At 40.0% G+C, this 19,812-nt stretch overlaps 1 protein-coding gene across 1 annotated transcript in view; it reads right to left on the bottom strand.

The window, feature by feature from the left end:
* Window positions 1–19,812, bottom strand: part of NFASC (neurofascin) — a gene marked incomplete in the record, with an annotated part of 207,251 nt that overhangs the window by 83,941 nt on the left and 103,498 nt on the right. The window contains 3 exon segments of the mRNA XM_073615822.1: window positions 4,567–4,678; window positions 13,387–13,443; window positions 15,107–15,277. Coding sequence (XP_073471923.1) covers window positions 4,567–4,678; window positions 13,387–13,443; window positions 15,107–15,277 — 340 coding nt within the window.

The following is a 19,812-nucleotide window of genomic DNA, read 5'->3' on the forward strand; positions in this document are numbered from 1 at the left end:
TGCAGAGGTTGAAGAGGTGGGGGGTGAGATGAGGAGTACAAAGACAAGTGTGTCCTGCCTACAGTCAAGCATGGTGGTGGGAGTGTCATGGTCTGGGGCTGCATGAGTGCTGCCGGCACTGGGGAGCTACAGTTTTTTGAGGGAACCATGAATGCCGACATGTACTGTGACATATTGAAGCAGAGCACGATTCCCTCCCTTTGGAGACTGGGCCGCAGGGCAGTATTACAACATGATAACGACCCCAAATACACCTCCAAGACGACCACTGCCTTGCTAAAGAAGCTGAGGGTAAAGGTGATGGACTGGCCAAGCATGTCTCCAGACCTAAACCCTATTGAGCATCTGTGGGGCATCCTCAAACGGAAGGTGGAGGAGCACAAGGTCTTTAACATCCAGCTCTGTGATGTCATCATGGAGGAGTGGAAGAGGATTCCGGTGGCAACCTGTAAAGCTCTGGTGAACTCCATGCCCAAGAGGGTTAAGGCAGTGCTGGAAAATAATGGAGGCCACACAAAATATTGACACTTGGGGCCAAATTTGGACATTTTCACTTAGGGGTATACTCACTTTTGTTGCCAGCGGTTTAGATATTGTCACATGAAAAGGTATAATAATGTGAAGGGTATACTCACTTTTTTTAGTACATGCACTGGTTTCTAGGATATTATTTTTCACTAGACTATGCCAACTTTAAATATCCAATGAAGTTCAGCTAAAACTAAAATCTGAAATTCCTGAGAACCTGATTATATAGTTGTGTAGGTGGGGTGAGCTAGGATAAATATTGCTTATTTGGTAAATAAGCAACACACTCTGAACGTGTGGTATATTTTTCATTTTCAGTATAACATTGACTATTTCATACTCTCAGTGTCAGTCTGAAGTGTGACTTTATGTAATTACTACGTTATTAATAGCTTTCATTTATCTTAGCACATCTGTATTTCAAGCAAACATCCAATAATATTATGGGGAATCTTGTATCAAATCATCTCATGCGCGAGTAGCGCTTGAAATAAACCTAAATTAAATGGGCCAAGTGGAAAAATTCTAGTAGCAAAAGTACCTCTAGGAATTTGTTACAGTCAAACTAGTAGGGGTATGCATACTGCACTCCTGAGAAACCTTTTTTAGACATGGCTAAACTGCCCAGTTTTAACAACATTTTTTAATGTCTGTTATGTCGTTTTCTGTCGTAGGTATTCTATTCGTAGTAAGTCAAAAGCAACTGGACCTTCTATATTACCTTAAATATGTTTCACCAGTCAATTGAAAAAAACTCCTTGGCTCAGCTGAATCATAGCAAATTTCTTAGCATATGACCACTTCTGGGTAAATAAATGTGTGAATACTGTAAAACATTCACAAGAATAGCTATGGATTTGCTGTATTTGTTACATAATAGATGTCTGAATTTTTGTGAATATAGTTTTGCTAGATCACAAGTTTCCCCTTCTGTTTAGGGAAGGTTTGTCTCTCTCTAAATTACACATATTGGTTTGTCCTTTGTGCTTTATGTGCATCTGTGTCATCTCTTCATAGCACATGTGTAATTATCGATCATTTAATTGGAATGTGTAAAAGAAGTTGTTTAACTAAAGACAGCCATATATGGATCGAAATTTTGCTGGTTCAGCAGGGGCCAGCCGAATTGCGATCCATGTATGGGCATTGTGGTTGTACAGATTTTCGATTTTCCGACCGCTTTTTTCCGCTTGATTAGCGCCGCAGGCTATAGCCTGCAGTAGAGTAGGGCGAACAGTTAGGCTTGTCGCATCAGTTCAGGCTGAACATTGGCTGTTCACCCCAATCGGAGAAACACCTGAATTTGCAGGGTGTTCGGCGAGTGTTTGCTCTGCAATGCACTGCATGCTGCACAGTGCATTTTTCACCCTGATTGGGCAAAGCTTTGCCCAATCAGGGCACAGTATAATCTGGTTCTTAAGGATTTGGGCTCAACAACCGATGAGTCATTAGCTGTCAATGGGTTTCCCCGCTGACAGCTGAGTTTAAAAAACAAAAATTTGCCGTTAAAAAAACCAAAACACTGTGCCCCCCCCCAGTCCATACCAGGCCCTTCGGGATGCATGCTGGGTCAGTGACGTCAGAAACGGGCAGTGCCACCAGGTGATATTGCCAGGTGCCCCTGCCCCTTACCTTTATCAGAACTGTCAAACAACAGTAGGCAGCCAGCCTGCATGTCGGTGGGAGCTTTTTTTTTTTTTTTTCTGGGTGCAGCGGGTGGCGTGATTGACAAAGGATTTATATGGGGGGGACACTGTTTTTTTATTTTTTAATAAAGGAATTGTCAAAAACTGTGTGTGTGTGTTTTTATTACTTTTTGACAATTTTTTGGTGAATGGGTAGGTGTACTATGTACCCCATACTCATTCACATGGGGGGGGGTTTGGGGGCCCCCTTGTTAAAGGGGGCTTCCAGATTCCGATAAGCCCTCTGCCTGCAGACCACTACAACCACTGGCCATGGGGATTGTGGGAAGAGCCCCCCCTGCCCCAAAGCAACCACCCCCCTCATGTTGAGGACATATGGCCTGGTATGGTTCAGGAGGGGGGCTCGTCCAACCTCCTTTCCTGACCTGCTAGGCTGCATGCCCATATAAGGGTCTGGTATAGATTTTGAGGGGGGCCCCGCACCGTTTTTTTTTTTGGTTTTTCTTTTGGCATTTTTTCTTTCTTTTTTTTTTTAATAGCTGGGTGCCAGCAATTTTAAATATGATTTGACTTTTTTTTTTCTCTTCAGAAATGCCAATTTTGCTGCTGCATGTTCTATATATGCTACAGATGTGCCACTACTAAGGGGACCCCCCAGGCACTTTATTTAAAGGAAATTTTCATATTTATTGTTCCACTTTAAGCATCATTAAAACCACTGCTCCTGAACAAACTATTGCTTTTAAAAATATTTTTTGCAATGATGCATTTCCCCCAGGGCAGAACCCGGACCCCATACCCCTTTTATGGCCAATTACTTGCATATAAGCCTTCAAAACATTCAGCTCCAAAAGACTTGGGGTTCTCTGTTCGGGTATGAACTTTTCCCCTACTTGGGAGTTCTTCTGAAAACCGAACAGGGGGGTATTTGGCCCATCTTTTCTATTTATGTCTTTGAAAATCTGGAAATAATTTTTGTAGCTCTGGACTGTTAGCCATCATCTTTAAAAACCCCATAACCCCATCATTTCATTAATCAACGTATTCTCCCTTTCCTGACCTGTCAGGCTGCATGCCTGTATAAGTGTCTGGTATATATTCTGGGGGGGACACCACACCAATTTAATTTTTTTTATTTAGGCCGTTTTTTTCTTTATGTTTTTGCTGTTCGGGAGTTCTGCTGTGAACTGAACAGAGGGGTGTTCAGCCCATCTCTAGTTGGCAGCGCTGATCCGTATATTCTGATCAGTGTACTTTTCTGTGCATGGAGGGAAAAAAAATAGAAACATATCAGTGTAAGTGGTTTTCTTTTAGATTTCAATATCAAAATTTCCAACTTTTCTGGTGTTGTCTACTGATTTTGACCCAGATATCATCAACCTCAGTGTTATGTTTCCCTTTGCTCCATGGAAAACCTACACTGCAATGAACATATGATGCAGCCCTGTTTCTGTTTATAGAAAGTACATTTCTATTTTAAGCAGATGGGAGTCCAGCAAAGGCCATACTTGGTATGAGCTAAGCTCCTTTATGATACCCAGAATGTTATCTTAGTACAGATATCTTCTCAGTGTTTCAACTGCCTATATAGTAGGTATGAATATAAAAAGTGGTATTATATCATAGAACACCACAGTCTACTCCACCTTTAGTTTTGTATCATCCACCATGTGACAACCTTTTTAGATATCTGAAAGTAGCTGACAGCTGTGGGCACTAGGATGGTTCCCCAATATGTCGCTGCTGCTAATAGATGTTGGTGTACTTTTGATAAAATCATTGATAGCATTGAGATGGTACAAAGATTTTATTAGAATCTAATTTTGAACCGGACTGGTCCGACGGTCTATCCGATGGACTTTGGGCGGACTTCCGACGGACTTTCCAAACAAACGGACTTGCCTACGCACGATCACACCAAAGTCTGATGGATTCGTACGTGATGACGTATGACCGGACTAAAATAAGGAATTTGATAGCCAGTAGCCAATAGCTGCCCTAGCGTTGGTTATCGCCTGTCGGACTAGCATACAGACGAGCGTACTTTTCAATAGGAACTGGGTCCGGCGGAGTTCCGACGTAAAGATTTGAAACATGTTCCAAATTTAAAGTCCGTCAGATTTTCAACCGAAAAAGTCCACTGCAGGTCCAATGAAGCCCACACACAGTCGAATTGTCTGCCAGACTCAGTCCGTTGGACCAGTCCGGTCGAAAAGTCCGCTCGTGTGTACGTGGCATAAGATATTCATAACATTGAAATCTTATTTATTTTCTTCTTGTGTCCTGAAAATGTTCAAGCTTGTAATTTTAATAGAAAAACCCCATATACTTTTTTTGTGACAGTTTGATAAAAAAAATTCCAATTCCTTACTACAAAGTTCACAGTACTTACACGCCAGATGCAATGCACTCCAGAAGTAGATCTTCATCACGCAGAACCAGTTTGGTGCTTGATGTCCCCATAGGCAGTAAGAATGTTGGTATCCGCTCTGGTACTCCTCGAGCTGGAAAATTAATATACCAAAGATGTAACCCTTACTACAAAACTTTAAGGATCCCCGCACACAATCATATTTGATGTGTCTGTAAAGATGTGCCATCATTATGTAAATTAACTGATAATACAATTGTATAATCTCTTTAAAGCAGCAATTTATACCCTCCACAATGCTATACAAGTACTTTAAAATTTATACCCTCCACAATGCTATAGAAAACAGCCAACCCCCTTTGCAAGATGTGTGAACCCTATTACTGATTCTCTCATTATCTTCAGCCTTTATGGTGGCAAGGTGTTCATTCTTCTTTTGCTACATTAATCAAACAGTTCAGATAATAAACCATTAGAACTTCAATTTATGAGCAAGGTAGCAATATTAGAATGTTAATCAATAGTATAAAATAAATGTATCCAGTAATATATTTATATTAGAATAAATTGCTGCTTTAGTGCTTGCCACACTGGAATTCAGTTGAGTCTTGGGTGAGATTTAAATTGTTATAAGTATCACTATATATGCTTATTAAGATGGACAGACAGACACACAGACAGAGGTCTGTATGCTATTCCTAATACAGTTTAGTTGATGTAATGTGTAAAGGCACATGTGTGGTTTATACCTCTGTTTCCTATTAGCACATGTCACAGTACCAATTCTTAGATGTGATGGCTGTATTAGTTTCATTTTTAGGCTTCCTTTCTTTTATTTTCATCTGGTGATCAAGCCAGTAAGTATGTGGCTTTTGAAAAGAACAAGCTCTCTTGCAGTTACAGGGATGTGACAAGTCATTTGAGTGGGGTGCTTACCGTGAACAGTTTTTATTCACGTAAAAAAAAAAAAAAAAACTTTATCCCAAAAGGGTAAAAAAAAACTGCTTATAACGTGTTATCTGGAGTTTGGCTTTAATTTGTTAATGTATCTAAATCTGGTAGTACTGTACATTTAACACTACCCTTCCCCCAGGCTGACAATGCTAAATCTGCCCCCTGTGCTCATTCCTCCAGAATGGGGGCACTCTAATACAGGAGGAGTGTTACTGGCCAGATCATCAGGTGGAAAACAGAGGGGAAAAAAAATGTAAAAAAAGAAAACTAATGCTGCCACCACATCTAATGATTTGTAAGCTACAATATATTCTATTATTGGTTCTAGATTTAATACGGCTTTAACTAGTGCCTCTGACAGCAAGAAATAACAATCATCACCGACAGGAAAACCCTACATGTCTTGACTTTCACCCAATTTTCAATCTGGCCAGAATAGAGCTGTGTATAGTCACCATATTATTATCTGCTCAATTATCTATATACAGAATTAGTAAATTGCGTGTTACTATGTTTTTTTGTAACATTTTGTGCTCACAATAAGTGCTTATTCCTGTATAAAATGTAGCTAATATATAGGTAACCTTGAGTACTTTTTAATTAAAAATGAGCGAGGAGGGAGCATTTTCTTAGAGTGCTGATATCCTATATCTTTTGTCATTTTGATCCAGATATTGTCACCTGAAGAATGATATTTACGTTTAATGCTCATTGTAAAAAAACTACATTTTCAACAGTGCATATTTAAACAATCTTGCTGAAAAATGTCTCTTACAGGGAAGAGGGGGAAATAATCTTAGCACCTAAGTAAAAGTTGAGGTTTCTTTTTTAGGACCATATTTGCCTTTTTAGTTTCACTATATTTTATTTTGAGTTTTAAAGTGTAATATTTTATAACTACCACTGAGAGCAGATGTAAATGCAAACAATCTGAGCAATGCTACTGTTTCTTTATACAGTATATGTTTTAAATGTGGGCAATATAATGGTACATTTTTACAATTCTGGAATAAACTGATTTATTTTATACAGTTGCATAATTTGGGTCAATGAGTATACATGCTAGGTGTATGTCTAAAAAGCAGTACTAGTGACATTCACAAAACATTCACTGCAGGTGAATCAGTTATAATTTGGAATGTAAAACACATGGACCAGGAAGATACAGATGCAATGAATGCTTGGAAAATGTAACATTCACATAAGTATACCTTGTTTTATAAATATACCCCTAACTAGGAAGGTGACAATAAATAGTTTGTTTTTTTAAAAGGAGGAATGTTGGATGCTCTTTCAGAAACAAAACAAAAGGGTATGAAAGGTTCTTATGATAATTTTTTAATGTAGGCATTAACTAATCACTTTTGCATTTCTGCTTTAGGACTATTGCGTCATCGATAACTGTGCTGTTACATAAGATAACAAAGTAATACATATATTGTTTTATTTTTACTGCACCAAAAAAAAACCCCTACGTCTTTCTCTTGGCAATATTGTCTTTCAAAAAATATGTTATTTTCTATACAATATAGAGACAAAATAGAAGGAAAAAAACATATTTTTTCTGGATTGAACAGTGTTAGTTTTAAAATGACTAGAGTTACTGTAGCTCAAAAGTAAACATTTTACTCTATTATTTGTTTAGTTATCATGGACATTATATTTATGTTCCTAATACAAAGTGTTGCATTCAAATGAAAAAAGTAAAACTAAAAACACTTTAACATTATTGGTAAAAAAATATATAAAAAAATGCAAAATGATAGCTAAGGAAAAGAAAGAGTTATAATGGATGTAATTATTTTTTAAATTTGGGATACAGTTAAATCCTTTGTTAAGTTTTAATTGCTGTGTCCCTGCTGGGAAGCTTCACCCTTCTATTTGTCTTGGTTACCATTATCACAGGGATAGAAAGTAAGAGAAAATATTTTCCTAATGCCAACACGGCAGCATACATATGATATAGCTCCGCCCCTATACCCACCCACAGGACCTGTTTAGCTCTATAAAAGTCTGACTGAGAGCTACCTCCCCCTTTCTTCTTTTTGTCCTCAAAGATTATCACCTACAGACCGTTACACTCAGGATAAGCTCTTACCTGCCAACTATGTCGGAGACCGTCTGGGTTCAAGCCTCTCCCAGCACGCAGTCGCCCATCTTAGGCTGCTAATCGCACCAACAAGGTGGGGAACCCCTTCTGGTGGTCTTTTGGGGTCGAGGTGTTCTCTAATCAGAAACGACAATCCTTTTGTGGCATGCCTGCTTTGGAGTCCGGATCCAGGAGCTGAGACTGCATGATGTCTTCTCTCCTATGGAACTCTTTCCAGGTCTGTCAATCTCTTTAAAACTTTTTTTTCTTTTTCTTGCTCTCATGTCTCTAAAGACCTCATACACACTGTGCAGCTTTTGTCTGATTTCCTTTGGATTTGCCGGGACCATGTGATGCAGGGGTTTACCTGATTGTATACAAATTGAGGCTCTTAAGATTTGACCTCGTATTATGTGGTTTTGGTAAATCTGAGGGAAAAATCTGCAGAGGATTGCATGATGTGTAGCCAGCTTAAAAAGATCCTTTTGTGTGGATGGGCATTGGCTTCCCTCCTAATTGTACTAGGCCTTTTTTGATTAGAACAGAGGCTGGGGTGGTCTGAGTCTCTCTCTCAGCTCAGCTCAGTCACAGCCAAAAGAGCATTGTGGCCAAAACCCTGGGCAGCCGACCCATCTTCAAAGCAGAATTGCTGTAAACTGCCTTTTGATGGAAAGGCGCTGTTTGGCCAAAAAACTAGAGACTACCATCTCCAGGGTTACAGGAGGAAAATCAGGTCTTCTGCCCCAAGATCAAAGGTCCAGATGCCAGAGGGGAAACCATCTAGAGGAGCGCCAAACAGGTACCCGGATTTTGGAGGCTTTTGCTCATCCAAAGACTCTAGAAGGGGTCGGAGGGGTACACAGTCAACCTTTGTAAGATCACTGAGAGCTAAGGCCCCTACGGCTCCCTCAGATACCCAGAAGCCAGGCCCGCCCAGGAGGCAGTTGGAGCCAGGCTGCCCAAAGGGCCCAGTTCTGGCAAGACCACTGCCAAAATTGGTGGATTCAGTCCATAGTGGCGCAAGGCCATTATTAGCTATTCAAACGACTGCCTCCAGAATGACCTCAAGAGGCTGAATCAATTTATCCAGATAGAGAGATTCAAGATGTCTTTCCATACCATAATCCAGGTTATTCAACCAGGAGACTGGAGGATTTCAGTGGACTTGCAGGATGTTTACCAGCAGATCCTTCAGTCATACCAGCAGTTCCTCAGATTTGCGTTGGGGACAGGCATTAACAGAGCCAGCTGGAGCCTACACAGAATATGGTCTATGGTCTTCCTAGGGGCCCAATTCAATACTCAGGCAGCCACAGTTTCTTTGGCACTTTTAAAACTCCCCAAAATCAGGGAGAAGTTCCAACAGGCATTGGCTGCACCAGTGATGTCAGCATCCCAGTGCATGAGTCTTCTCGAGGCGATGGCTTCATGTACCCCGATGATACCCTGGGCTTACTGGAAACTCAGAGTTTTCCAACAATGCAGTTCGTCTAGCCCAGCCAATCAGGATCACCAGCCGGAGGCGCCAGAGTCTCTGGTGGTAGACGAAACAAGAAATGCTAAACAGCATCGTCCATTAGGGCTGCAGCCATGGATCATTGTTAACACAGGTGCCAGCACAGCAGGGTGGGGCACCACCTGCGAACAACTCAAGATCCAAGGCAGAGGGGAATTCTCATTCAGGGCCTAGTTTCCAATATTCTGGAACTCCGAGCAGCATTCAGGGCATTGGCCGCCTTGCTGCCTCACATACAGCGTCGCCCAGTCCTGCTCTTTCTGGACAACACGGCAGTAGTGTCCTATATACAGCAACAAGGCAGGACACACAGCCAATCCCTCTTGAGAGAGGTGGAACTGACCATGACATTGGCACAACAATATCTCCCAGATTTCAGGGCCATATATCTTCCAGGCTGTCAGAACTTGGAAGCGGATTGCCTATCCAGATAATTCAAGGATCCCAATGAATGGTCCCTTCACCCTGAAGTGTTCAAAAAGATCATCCACGAGTGGGGGTGTCCTCAACTGGATCTTTTTGCCTCATCAACCAACTGCAAGGTGAGCTGGTTCCTCTCACGCCACCCTCATCCATTAGCAGAGGGGACGGACGCCTTGACCTATCCTTGGGTTGCGCAACTGGCCTATGCCTTCCCTCCAATTTCTTCAATCCTGAAATTACCTTACTGGCCTCGCAGACCCTGGTTCTCTCTGGCAATGGATCTCAGTGTGTGCTCACCGATCACTCTGCCAGTGATGCCTCATCTCCAGTCGCAAGGAGTTATCCCACATCTGCAACCATCATGACTGGCCTTAGCGGCCTAGAGAATGAAAGGCAGGGGTTACAAGAGTTAGGATGTTCTCCAGAGGTTATTAGAACTTTACAGTGTTTCAGAAAGGGGTCAAACAATGCCATCTACTCCAGAATATGGAATAGGTTCACGAGCTTTGCAGCTGGACGTCTGTTTGACCCTAGTGACCCAAATGTATCCCAAATCCTATCTTTCCTGCAATCTGGATTGGATTGGGACTCAACCTAAGTTTGCATAAGGTGCAAGTTTCAGCCATCTCGGCTTTTACCCAAAAGAAAGGGGCAGCAAACCTGCTGGTACTTCATGAGAGCGGTACTTAGACTACTCCTTCCCAAGAAATAGGTTCCCTCAATGGGACCTGGCAGTAGTCCTAAATTTTCTAGCAAACCCTCCTTGTGCTCATGACAGAAGACTGTTCATTATGGGGTATCACCTTAAAAATGGCTTTCCTAATAGCCATAACTTCAGGGGGAAGGGTGGCGTAACTCCAAGAATTGGGGGCAGCCGAACCTTATTCCATGTTCTTCCCAGACAGGATAATGCTGAGACCATTGGATCACTCCAAAAGTGGCATCGATATTTTATTTCTCCAGTGAATGGGTGCTTCCAGCCTTCCCAGCGGAATCAGATGCTGATCTGCATGAGTTGGGCATTGCAAAAGTCCTCAAAGCCTATCTCCAGGCTACTTCTACATTCAGACGTTCGGACAGACTTTTTATTATACCTTCCGGAAAATTTAAAGGGACAGAGGCCTCAGCCAGAACTACCTCGGCCTGGATTGTAAAAACTATTCACCTAGCATATAGAGCGTCCGTGAAGGACCCCGTGGAGGTGGTTAGAGCTCATTCAACCAGGGCAAAGTCTTCTTCTTGGGCGGCATGGGCAGGAGTGTCTCTGGAGACAGTCTGCAAAGCGGCTAGCTGGTCATCACATCATACGTTCTTAAGACACTACAGGGAGCATCCAGCAGCTCTTACTACAGTAGAGTTTGGGAGGAAAACATAGAGACTAAGTTTGCAGCAATAAACCCTCCCTTTCAAAAGCTCATTATTTATCATATGTATGCTGCCATGTTGGCATCGGGAAAATGGAAAATTGAATCAAATTCTTACCGTAATTTTCCTTTCCTGAAACCAATGCATGGCAGCATACGAACCCTCCCTCTGATCTTTGTGCTTTATATGGAGAATGAGGGAGGTAGCTCTCAGTCAGACTTTTATAGAGCTAAACAGGTCCTGTGGGTGGATATTGGGGCAGAGCTATATCATATGTATGCTGCCATGTATTGGCGTCAGGAAAGAAAAATTATTGTAAGTATTTGATACAATTTTCCATTTTAGAGCAAAAGATGAGGAAACAAAATCCTCCAGCGGAACACCTGTTCCAGTGCCAACTTTCTAAGATTGGAATCCCAACCATATTGGAGAGATTTCCTCTCATGTCCATTTGCGTGTCCTTTTTGTACAAAGGTACATTTCCCAAATGGGACACAGTCAGCAAAAAATAACATAAGGTTTTAACCCTTTCCTACCTTTGATCTGTTGTGAATGAGCCAAAGTAATTACAACGTAGCAACAGTAATGTTGCTAAATCATAAGTATTATGACACATCAGACACTGTGCTGTGAATGTCTCTTTACACAGAAACAAATAAGGCTATCAAAGAGCCAGCCAGGCCAGGAAGTTTGCTTTCTGTATTAATGTGCAGGTTTGTGTTGTCATACTATTTGTATATTTTCCGTTAACAATGTGGGAGGTACTTAAAAATCCTCATTTATAAACAATAAAAATTAACTTCAGTAGTAAAAAAAGGAGTATCCTGCTGTCTTAAAACCAATGACAAGAACTTGCTTGAAAACACGGAAGCCACAAATCACAAGTGCAAAGCCAGCTTTGGTTACAGACACACATATAGCAATAGCCAGGCATATATTAAACTAGAAATAGAAGCAAAGCAAATGCATCTTTTATGAAAACATACCTAGAACGTTTACTTAACAGCATTAAAAGAGTTGGGGGATATCTAGAGATAACACAATAACATGTTCATGTAACAATTATTTACATGTAGTTTCCCAGATCAGCTTGTCTGTGAAAATAGACAATGATTTAATCAAGATGAAGATGAATATTTTTGTATAACCACATTATATAGTCATATGTTCTCTCAAACACCATGTTGCTGTTTGAAGCTTACTTTTTAATTTAAGAAATTATGATCATGTCACAGCTGCTTTAAGTCTCTTTTAGCCCTATACAATCTTGCCTTTGAGATAGAAAGAGGGTTATTTGCTTTAAGGAAATGCATTATGGTTAGAAGGACTAAAAATAATGTAAAAGTCTGCTTATTGCCTTCTAGCCAGGTAAATATATTATAGGTAAAATTGATCCTTGGAATATCCAGTTGCCTTTTGGGGGATCAGGAAAGATTTTTTTCCCCGCTTCAGCAAATTGGATCATGCTGGTTTCTTTTTTTGCCTTCCTCTGGGTCAACTGTGGGTATAGGATTGTGTATATGGAGGGTTTCAATGTGTGTGTGTGTTTTTTCTCTGTGGGTTGAACTGGATGGACAGGTGTCTTTTTTTTCAACCAGTCTAACTGTGTAGCTATGTAACTACAGTATATACAGTATTGCATTTGAATGTTATGTACTCGTTTACCCAGCCAGAAGTTGGTCATCTTTTCACCAGTTTCACCCTAACTTGGTGTTATAAAAGGACCAAATTTGCAAACTGCAGTAAATGAGTCAGAGGTCTGACTCATCCTTTTAGTCCAAAGTTTCAATCAGATAAGGCCAGTCTAAAAGTTAGCTGCTTTTATTGTGCTGATTCTTTAGCTAACCAATATTGATCTGGTAATCCTTTCTCATGTGTCATATTTTTATTTTTTAAAACAAAACACAATAAAGCAGATATAGACAATTATAGTTTCTCTTAGTATAGAAAAAATCAATATGGGCACAAATACCTGTATGTTTTTTTTATTTACCTGTATTTTAATGACCAACATGATGATGGAAACCAGGATTAGTAATATTTTGTATTTACCGGTATATTTATTTTTCTTCTTGAGTGTTTAGGAGAAACATACTCCCTAAATATAGTCCTTTTCAACTAGAGATTGTGGATTAATGGATTTTTTACCTTGATACATTTTACAACCCCTAGATTCTGCCTTTTTCCATTATATTATTACTAAGACTGGGTGTATAAGCATCACTCACTTTTGGTCAATCAAATAATCCCTTTTTTTTACCTAAATCAACATATTTCTACATTTGGAATTTATTAATAGTTTAGATTGTCATGTAGGCTGGCAGTCACTGTATAAACATTTCTAGTAAATGTAGCACAATGATACTATATTTCATATTTTTGAATAGTGATGACCTGACTGGAGTTTTCACCTATATGAAATGTTATGAGTATAATGAATACTGTTAGCTACAAGGTGAGTTAGATTGGAAGTCATAAGACCCCAAGGACTCACCATGATACATAATAGTATGGTTCACGGAATGTACTGCAGAGTCATTACGGGAATTCTCTGTAATAAACAAAATATGGTGAGAGCCCTGGAGGAACATATACTGAAGTGATAGATCTGAAGAAGAAAATATATAGGGAATAAAAAGATGTAGGAACACAAGAAAGCAAAAAAAAAAAATTAAAAAAAAAATTAAAAGAAAGATCTAACGACATGAAAGATTGGGGCCTCTTTACAAAGGTTCTAATTGCTATCTCACATTATTTTTTATACACAACAATATGGTAAATTAAATGGAAGGAAACTGGAGAAGAAGTTTCCTAAAGTTGGCATACATTTTTGTAAATTTTGGCACTTTGTAAGTGCTTTGTATCAATCATTTTTTTTAATCAATGTACTGTTTACCATTTTTCTGACATAAAACCTACCCACTTTGAAATTTATAAATTGGAGATAAAGGGAAATGTGCAATGAAACAAATGACAATCAGTCTTTATAAATAGGCCCCTTGGTAAGTAATACAACGATAATAGGCATAAGTGTGCTCGCAAAAGCATGTAGCAAACATTCATTACAAATTGTACCTCAAAAGTAGACACAATTGATACGAAAATTTCTTTAGTTGAAACAGATCAAACAAACAAGTGATAAAAGACAGAGACGTGGTAGAAGAATGAAACATTCCGCAATGCTAACATAGCTGAAATTAAAAGCAGCAAGGCATCCTCAGCAGCAACAAGCAAAATGCTATTATTACACAAGTGGTATTTTCACCAAAGAGCATGAAACCTCTAGTAAAATAAAAGCAAAATTATAAATAACTTAAAACAAATAGCAGCAATTTCTTGTGGCATATGGCAAAAAACTGTGTTTACCAATATGATCTAAAGGAGAACCTTGTCACACAGTTCAGTAATAAAAACCTGAAAGATAATACATTATAGAATTCAAAGTGACAAGTTATCGACAACCTTAATACTGAGTGGCAGTGTAGGCCTTCTGACTTTCTTAGCATATACAGTACATAGGGATGGCAGTCACGCGAATACTCTGCATCTCAGTGGTGTCACTAGCTTCCAGTGCAGTCATGAGGTCTTATAACTATAGATGACAGTTACTGCCTAATGAATGGGCACTGATTTTAGATTTTTGATGACCTTAGACAGTCCATACATGAATTCATTTTTTTTCTTCAACCAGCGGGTTTCCCCATCCACAAATGTATGGTGGATAGGGGAATCCTCCCCGCTTAATTATTTTATTCTGACAGCAAGAAGACTTCCCTGCATTCAGAATACAATGATAATCTCTGCCAGCTATATTCGGCACCGCTGATTGAGACCCACTTCTGTACAACCACCCTGCCTATACATGGATTAAAATTTGGCCAGTCCCTACTGAACCAGATGAATTTTGATCCATGTATGGCTGGCTTTAGGTATTATGGAGCTTTCTAAATATGTATCTATTAAAAAAGGTCTTAGGGTAGTTTTTTTAAAGAAGTGTGCCACTCAAATAAAATATAGATTTGGTTACTGCCTGTTTTAGTCTAGTCTGCCAATATAATGATAAAGATCGCCTAATGATGCATAATGTAGCACTATAACAGTTGACGGTAACTTGGTGTTGAATTAGGCTCTTCTTAAATGCGAGTCCATACCTTTGAGAAAGAAAATGTATTAAAAAAAAGATCTGGGTCAATAAAATATAAAAGCTCACTTACTGGTCAGCACTTTTAAAGTGTATGCATTTTTCTGCTGTATGGTATGTGTGAAATGGGAGCGAGCGTTGCAGCTATAATCTGTCACAGCATCCTCACGCAAGACGTTAGAGAAGTACAGGTCTCCGTTCAGACCCTGGGACACTCTTCTGTTCTGCACAATTGGTTCCATTGCTAGACAAGCCAGAAAGGTAATATATTTAGTATATCAAGTAAGGATGACTGAGTATTGTAAACACATTCACACTAGATAATAAACAGAAGGTTTCCCATTTGTAATCTCAAAACTAGTCAATTCACTAAAAAACATGCTTTATTTACTGAATTAGTTAAATATTTATACTTTGAGATATTTAGCCCTTAAATTCAATGTTACATTGTATGATGTTTTATTGCAATATGTATTTTCACAGACTCCACAGGCCCCTTTCATACTAGCTGACCAATCAGGTCCGTCTGTCAGTTCTTCAGGCGTTCCCGATCAGATCCTCCAGTCTCCTCTATGGAGCAGTAAACATGTGTCCTAACAATGCATTAGATGGAGATCGTTCTGTGCAAACATGACATTTTTGCACTTTATTGCAAGGATATTTAATTATGCTCTTTATATGTTGTTTGATTCAATGATTTTTGATATTTGTTTATATTTCATGATTCAGCACTGCACTCTCTTATATATTGATTTTTGTGCACATGCATATGGGGATGTGATCAGTGCTAGCAGCTGGTCTTTGAATACCTTTCACACACACAGGTTGATTTACTAAAGGCAAATCCACTCTGCACTACACAGTGCACTGCAAGTGCACTTGAAAGTGAACTTATAGGTGCAGTCGCTTTAGATCGCTGTAGATCTGAGGGGAAGCTCTGCTGATTTTATCATCCAATCATGTGCAAGTAAAAATGCTGTTTTTTATTTTAATTCAATGTCCCCCTCAGATCCACAGCGACTGCACTTCCAAGTGCACCTGTAGTGCAAAGTGGACTTGCCTTTAGTAAATAAGCCCCATAGAATTTCTAGTACCTATATAATTAGTTTTGTTTTTTGGGGCGTTTGCAAGACTCTATCACATATAGACTACACAGGCCAGCCTTCGCTCCCCATGTACATTAATGAGATTTAGCCGACCATGATTCTATCACCAGTTTTCATTCCCTGGACCATTTTTGGTAGGTCCTGACCACTACAGACCAAGAACATCCCACAAGAGCTGAAGCTTTGAAGTTTCACTGACCCCGTAATCTAGCCGTTACAGTTTGGCCCTTGTCAAAAGTCGTCAGATCCTTACGCTTGTCCATTTTTTCTACTTTCAACACATCAGCTTCATGGACAACATGTTCACTTGCTGCTCAATGTATCCCAATCACTTTCAATTGCTATTGTAATAGGATAACCAATGTTATTCACCTTACCTGTCTGTGGTCATAATATTGTGGCAGATTGGTGTATGTGGATGCTCAACCCTGGGTCCCCTTTGTGATAATCCGACTGACTTTTCATAAATTTTATCCAGCATCATATTTTTACTCATAAATGCTAATCTTTTGCTGTCAGCCTAGTCATAACTGCTGATTTTGTGACAATGAGACAAGTAAAATAAAGCCTTGTGTTTCTCTCAGCCCAAGCTTCTTAAACACAGACATGACCGTTCATTCGTAAGTCAAATGTGCATGCTGCTAAAGTTCAAAATGAAACCACAAAAGGAGAGCAAATAAAGTTTATCTAACAATTCTGCCCTTTTCTTTGTTCGGTAAGTACAAAAAATACCTGTTGGATTTGCCAGACAATGTAATCTGATAACTTTCTGTGCTCACTGCCTGTGCATAAAGAGGGATTATGAAGATGAGGAGGGGTAGATGAGATGAAGAGAGGTCCGAGTTCTTTGCAATCTATCAGAAATGAAGTAGGCAGGGCTGACACCACATGCTTAGAAATTCAGAGCTGTGTAGTCATGTCAAAGAGGAAGATAGGAGTATACTATTTATCTGGCACATAATCAGTTATGTACTTCAAGTATGGATTCAACGCTTAAACTTTTTTTTCTCTGCCTTGTCATTCAATTTAATCCACAGGACATTGGGTGTAGACTCTGAGGAAACACCTGCATTGCTACCTTTTGGCAGCTAGCTACTGCAGCACAGATAACAGGACAATTAATACTTTGAAATTTACTGATTTATTACTACCTAGACCACGTACGATGTAAGAGCACAGTATGGCCCTAATGAAAGTAACTGAGGTTTGTATTTATGACATACAGTGCTGTTTTTTGTTTTGCATATTTCTCACACTTAAATGATTCAGATCATAACAAATTTTAATATTACACAAAGATAACCCAAATTAATCCAAGATGCAGGTTTTAAGTAATTATTTAATTTATTAAGGGTAAAAAGCTTTTCAAACCTGCCTGACCCTATGTGAAAAAGTAATTGCCCCCTCCCATGCTGAATTATGAATGAACTGTGATTAACCACAATTTTTTTGGAAAGCTGAGTTAATTAACTCCCAGGCCTGATTGTTGCCAGACCTGTTCAATCAAGAAATCACATAAACAGAAGCTGTCTGACAATGTGAAGCACACTAACAGATCACAAAAAGCCGCACATCATGCCACAATCTAAAAAAAATAAAGAACAGATTAGAAACAAAGTAATGTACATGTATCGGTCTAGGAAGGGTTCCAAAGCCATTTCTAAGGCTTTGGAACTCCAGTGAACCACAGGGAGAGCCATTATTCACAAATGGAGATAACTTGGAACAGTAGTGAACCTTTCCAGGAGTGGCCAGCCTACAAAAATTACTCTAAGACCATGACGACGACTCATCCAGGAGGTCATAAAAGAACCCAGAACAACATTTAATGACCTGCAGGCCTCGCTTGCCTCAGGTAAGATCAGTGTTCATGATTCACAATAAGAAAGAGATTGGGCAAAAATGGCATCCATGGGAGAGTTCCAAGACCAAAGCCAGTGCTGACCAAAAAGAACACAAAGGCTCATTTCACATTTACCAAAAAACATCTTGATTATCCCCAAGACTTTTAGGCAAATATTCTGTGGACTGATGAGACAAAAATTTTACTTTTTGGAAGGTGTGGGTCCCGTTACATCTGGCATAAAACTAATACATAATTTCATAACAAGAACATCATACCAACAGTCAGTCATGGTGGTGGTAGCGTGATAGTCTGGGGCTGCTTTGCAGCTTCAGGACCTGGATGACTTACCATAATTGATGGAACCAAGAATTCTTAGCTCTACCAGAAAATCCTAAAGGAGACCATCCGGCCATCAGTTTGTGACCTCAAGCTCAGGTGCACTTGGCTTATGCAGCAAGACAATGATCCGAAACACAACAGCAAGTCCACCTCCAAATGGTTCAAACAAAGCTAAATTTAGGTTTTGGTGTTTCCTTACACCTCCTTCCATGGCTACCCCCTAAACACTGGCCACAAATACTAGCCACACACCCACTAATATACCCATCCCTCTTAGCATTTAGGAAAGCGTCGATCAATGGAGCCCTAGCCTCAGTTCCAGGTCCCCTAACCACACTAATGCCCCGTACACACGGTCGAATTTTCCGATGGAAAATGTCCGATCGGAGCGTGTTGTCGGAAATTCCGACCGTGTGGGGGCTCCATCGGACATTTTTCATCGGATTTTCCGACACACAAAGTTGGAGAGCAGGAGATAAAATTTTCCGACAACAAAATCCGTTGTCGGAAATTCCAATCGTGTGTACACAAATCCGACGGACAAAGTGCCACGCATGCTCAGAATAAATAAAGAGATGAAAGCTATTGGCCACTGCCCCGTTTATAGTCCCGACGTACGTGTTTTACGTCACCGCGTTCAGAACGATTGGATTTTCCGACAACTTTGTGTGACTGTGTGTATGCAAGACAAGTTTGAGCCAACATCCGTCGGAAAAAATCCTAGGATTTTGTTGTCGGAATGTCCGAACAAAGTCCGACCGTGTGTACGCCCTATAAGAGGGAATCCTGCATTCTCTCCGGGTACTTCCACCAATTTTTTACAGAAGGAATGGCCACACGAGGATGTCTTAGTCCTACATTTCTATCTTGATGGGAAAATCATTTCCCTAGATAAACTTAGAGAAATGTCCAAAACTTCCTCATTTTCTTTTTGGACCTATAGACAAATTAGGCATTTTCTTGAAACCCACACCGGTCAAGCACACTGGACAAAACAGCTTCAGCCCTTTGAAACTTTGTGTCACCGTAAAACCCCACAAAGACACCTTATCTCTCTTCTATATACCTTTCTAACTGATCTCCCGAACCCGTCTTTTACGCCCTCACAAATTTCATGGAACAGGGACCTACTAACACCTTTAACACACGATGAGTGGACCACGGTCTACGAATATACGCATAAGGGTTCATTAAATATAGCCACCCAAGAAAATGGGTAGAAGATAGCTACCAGGTGGTATAGGACCCCTTCACGGCTTCACAAATTTTCTTCTGCTATCCCTAACACTTGCTGGAGGTGTGGATTGAAGGTGGGTTCAATGCTTCATGTGTGGTGGGATTGCTCGATCCTCCAACCCTTTTGGAAGGAGGTCCACGATTTAATCGCACATATTACTACATTCACTCTCGACTACACCCCCGCCCAATTCCTTTTACACCACACATCCCTATCTAAACAGCAATATTTCAAAGCCTTAGCTATGCATT

This window comes from Aquarana catesbeiana, linkage group LG02, assembly GCF_042186555.1.
Source record: "Aquarana catesbeiana isolate 2022-GZ linkage group LG02, ASM4218655v1, whole genome shotgun sequence".
Classification (NCBI taxonomy): Eukaryota; Metazoa; Chordata; class Amphibia; order Anura; family Ranidae; genus Aquarana; species Aquarana catesbeiana.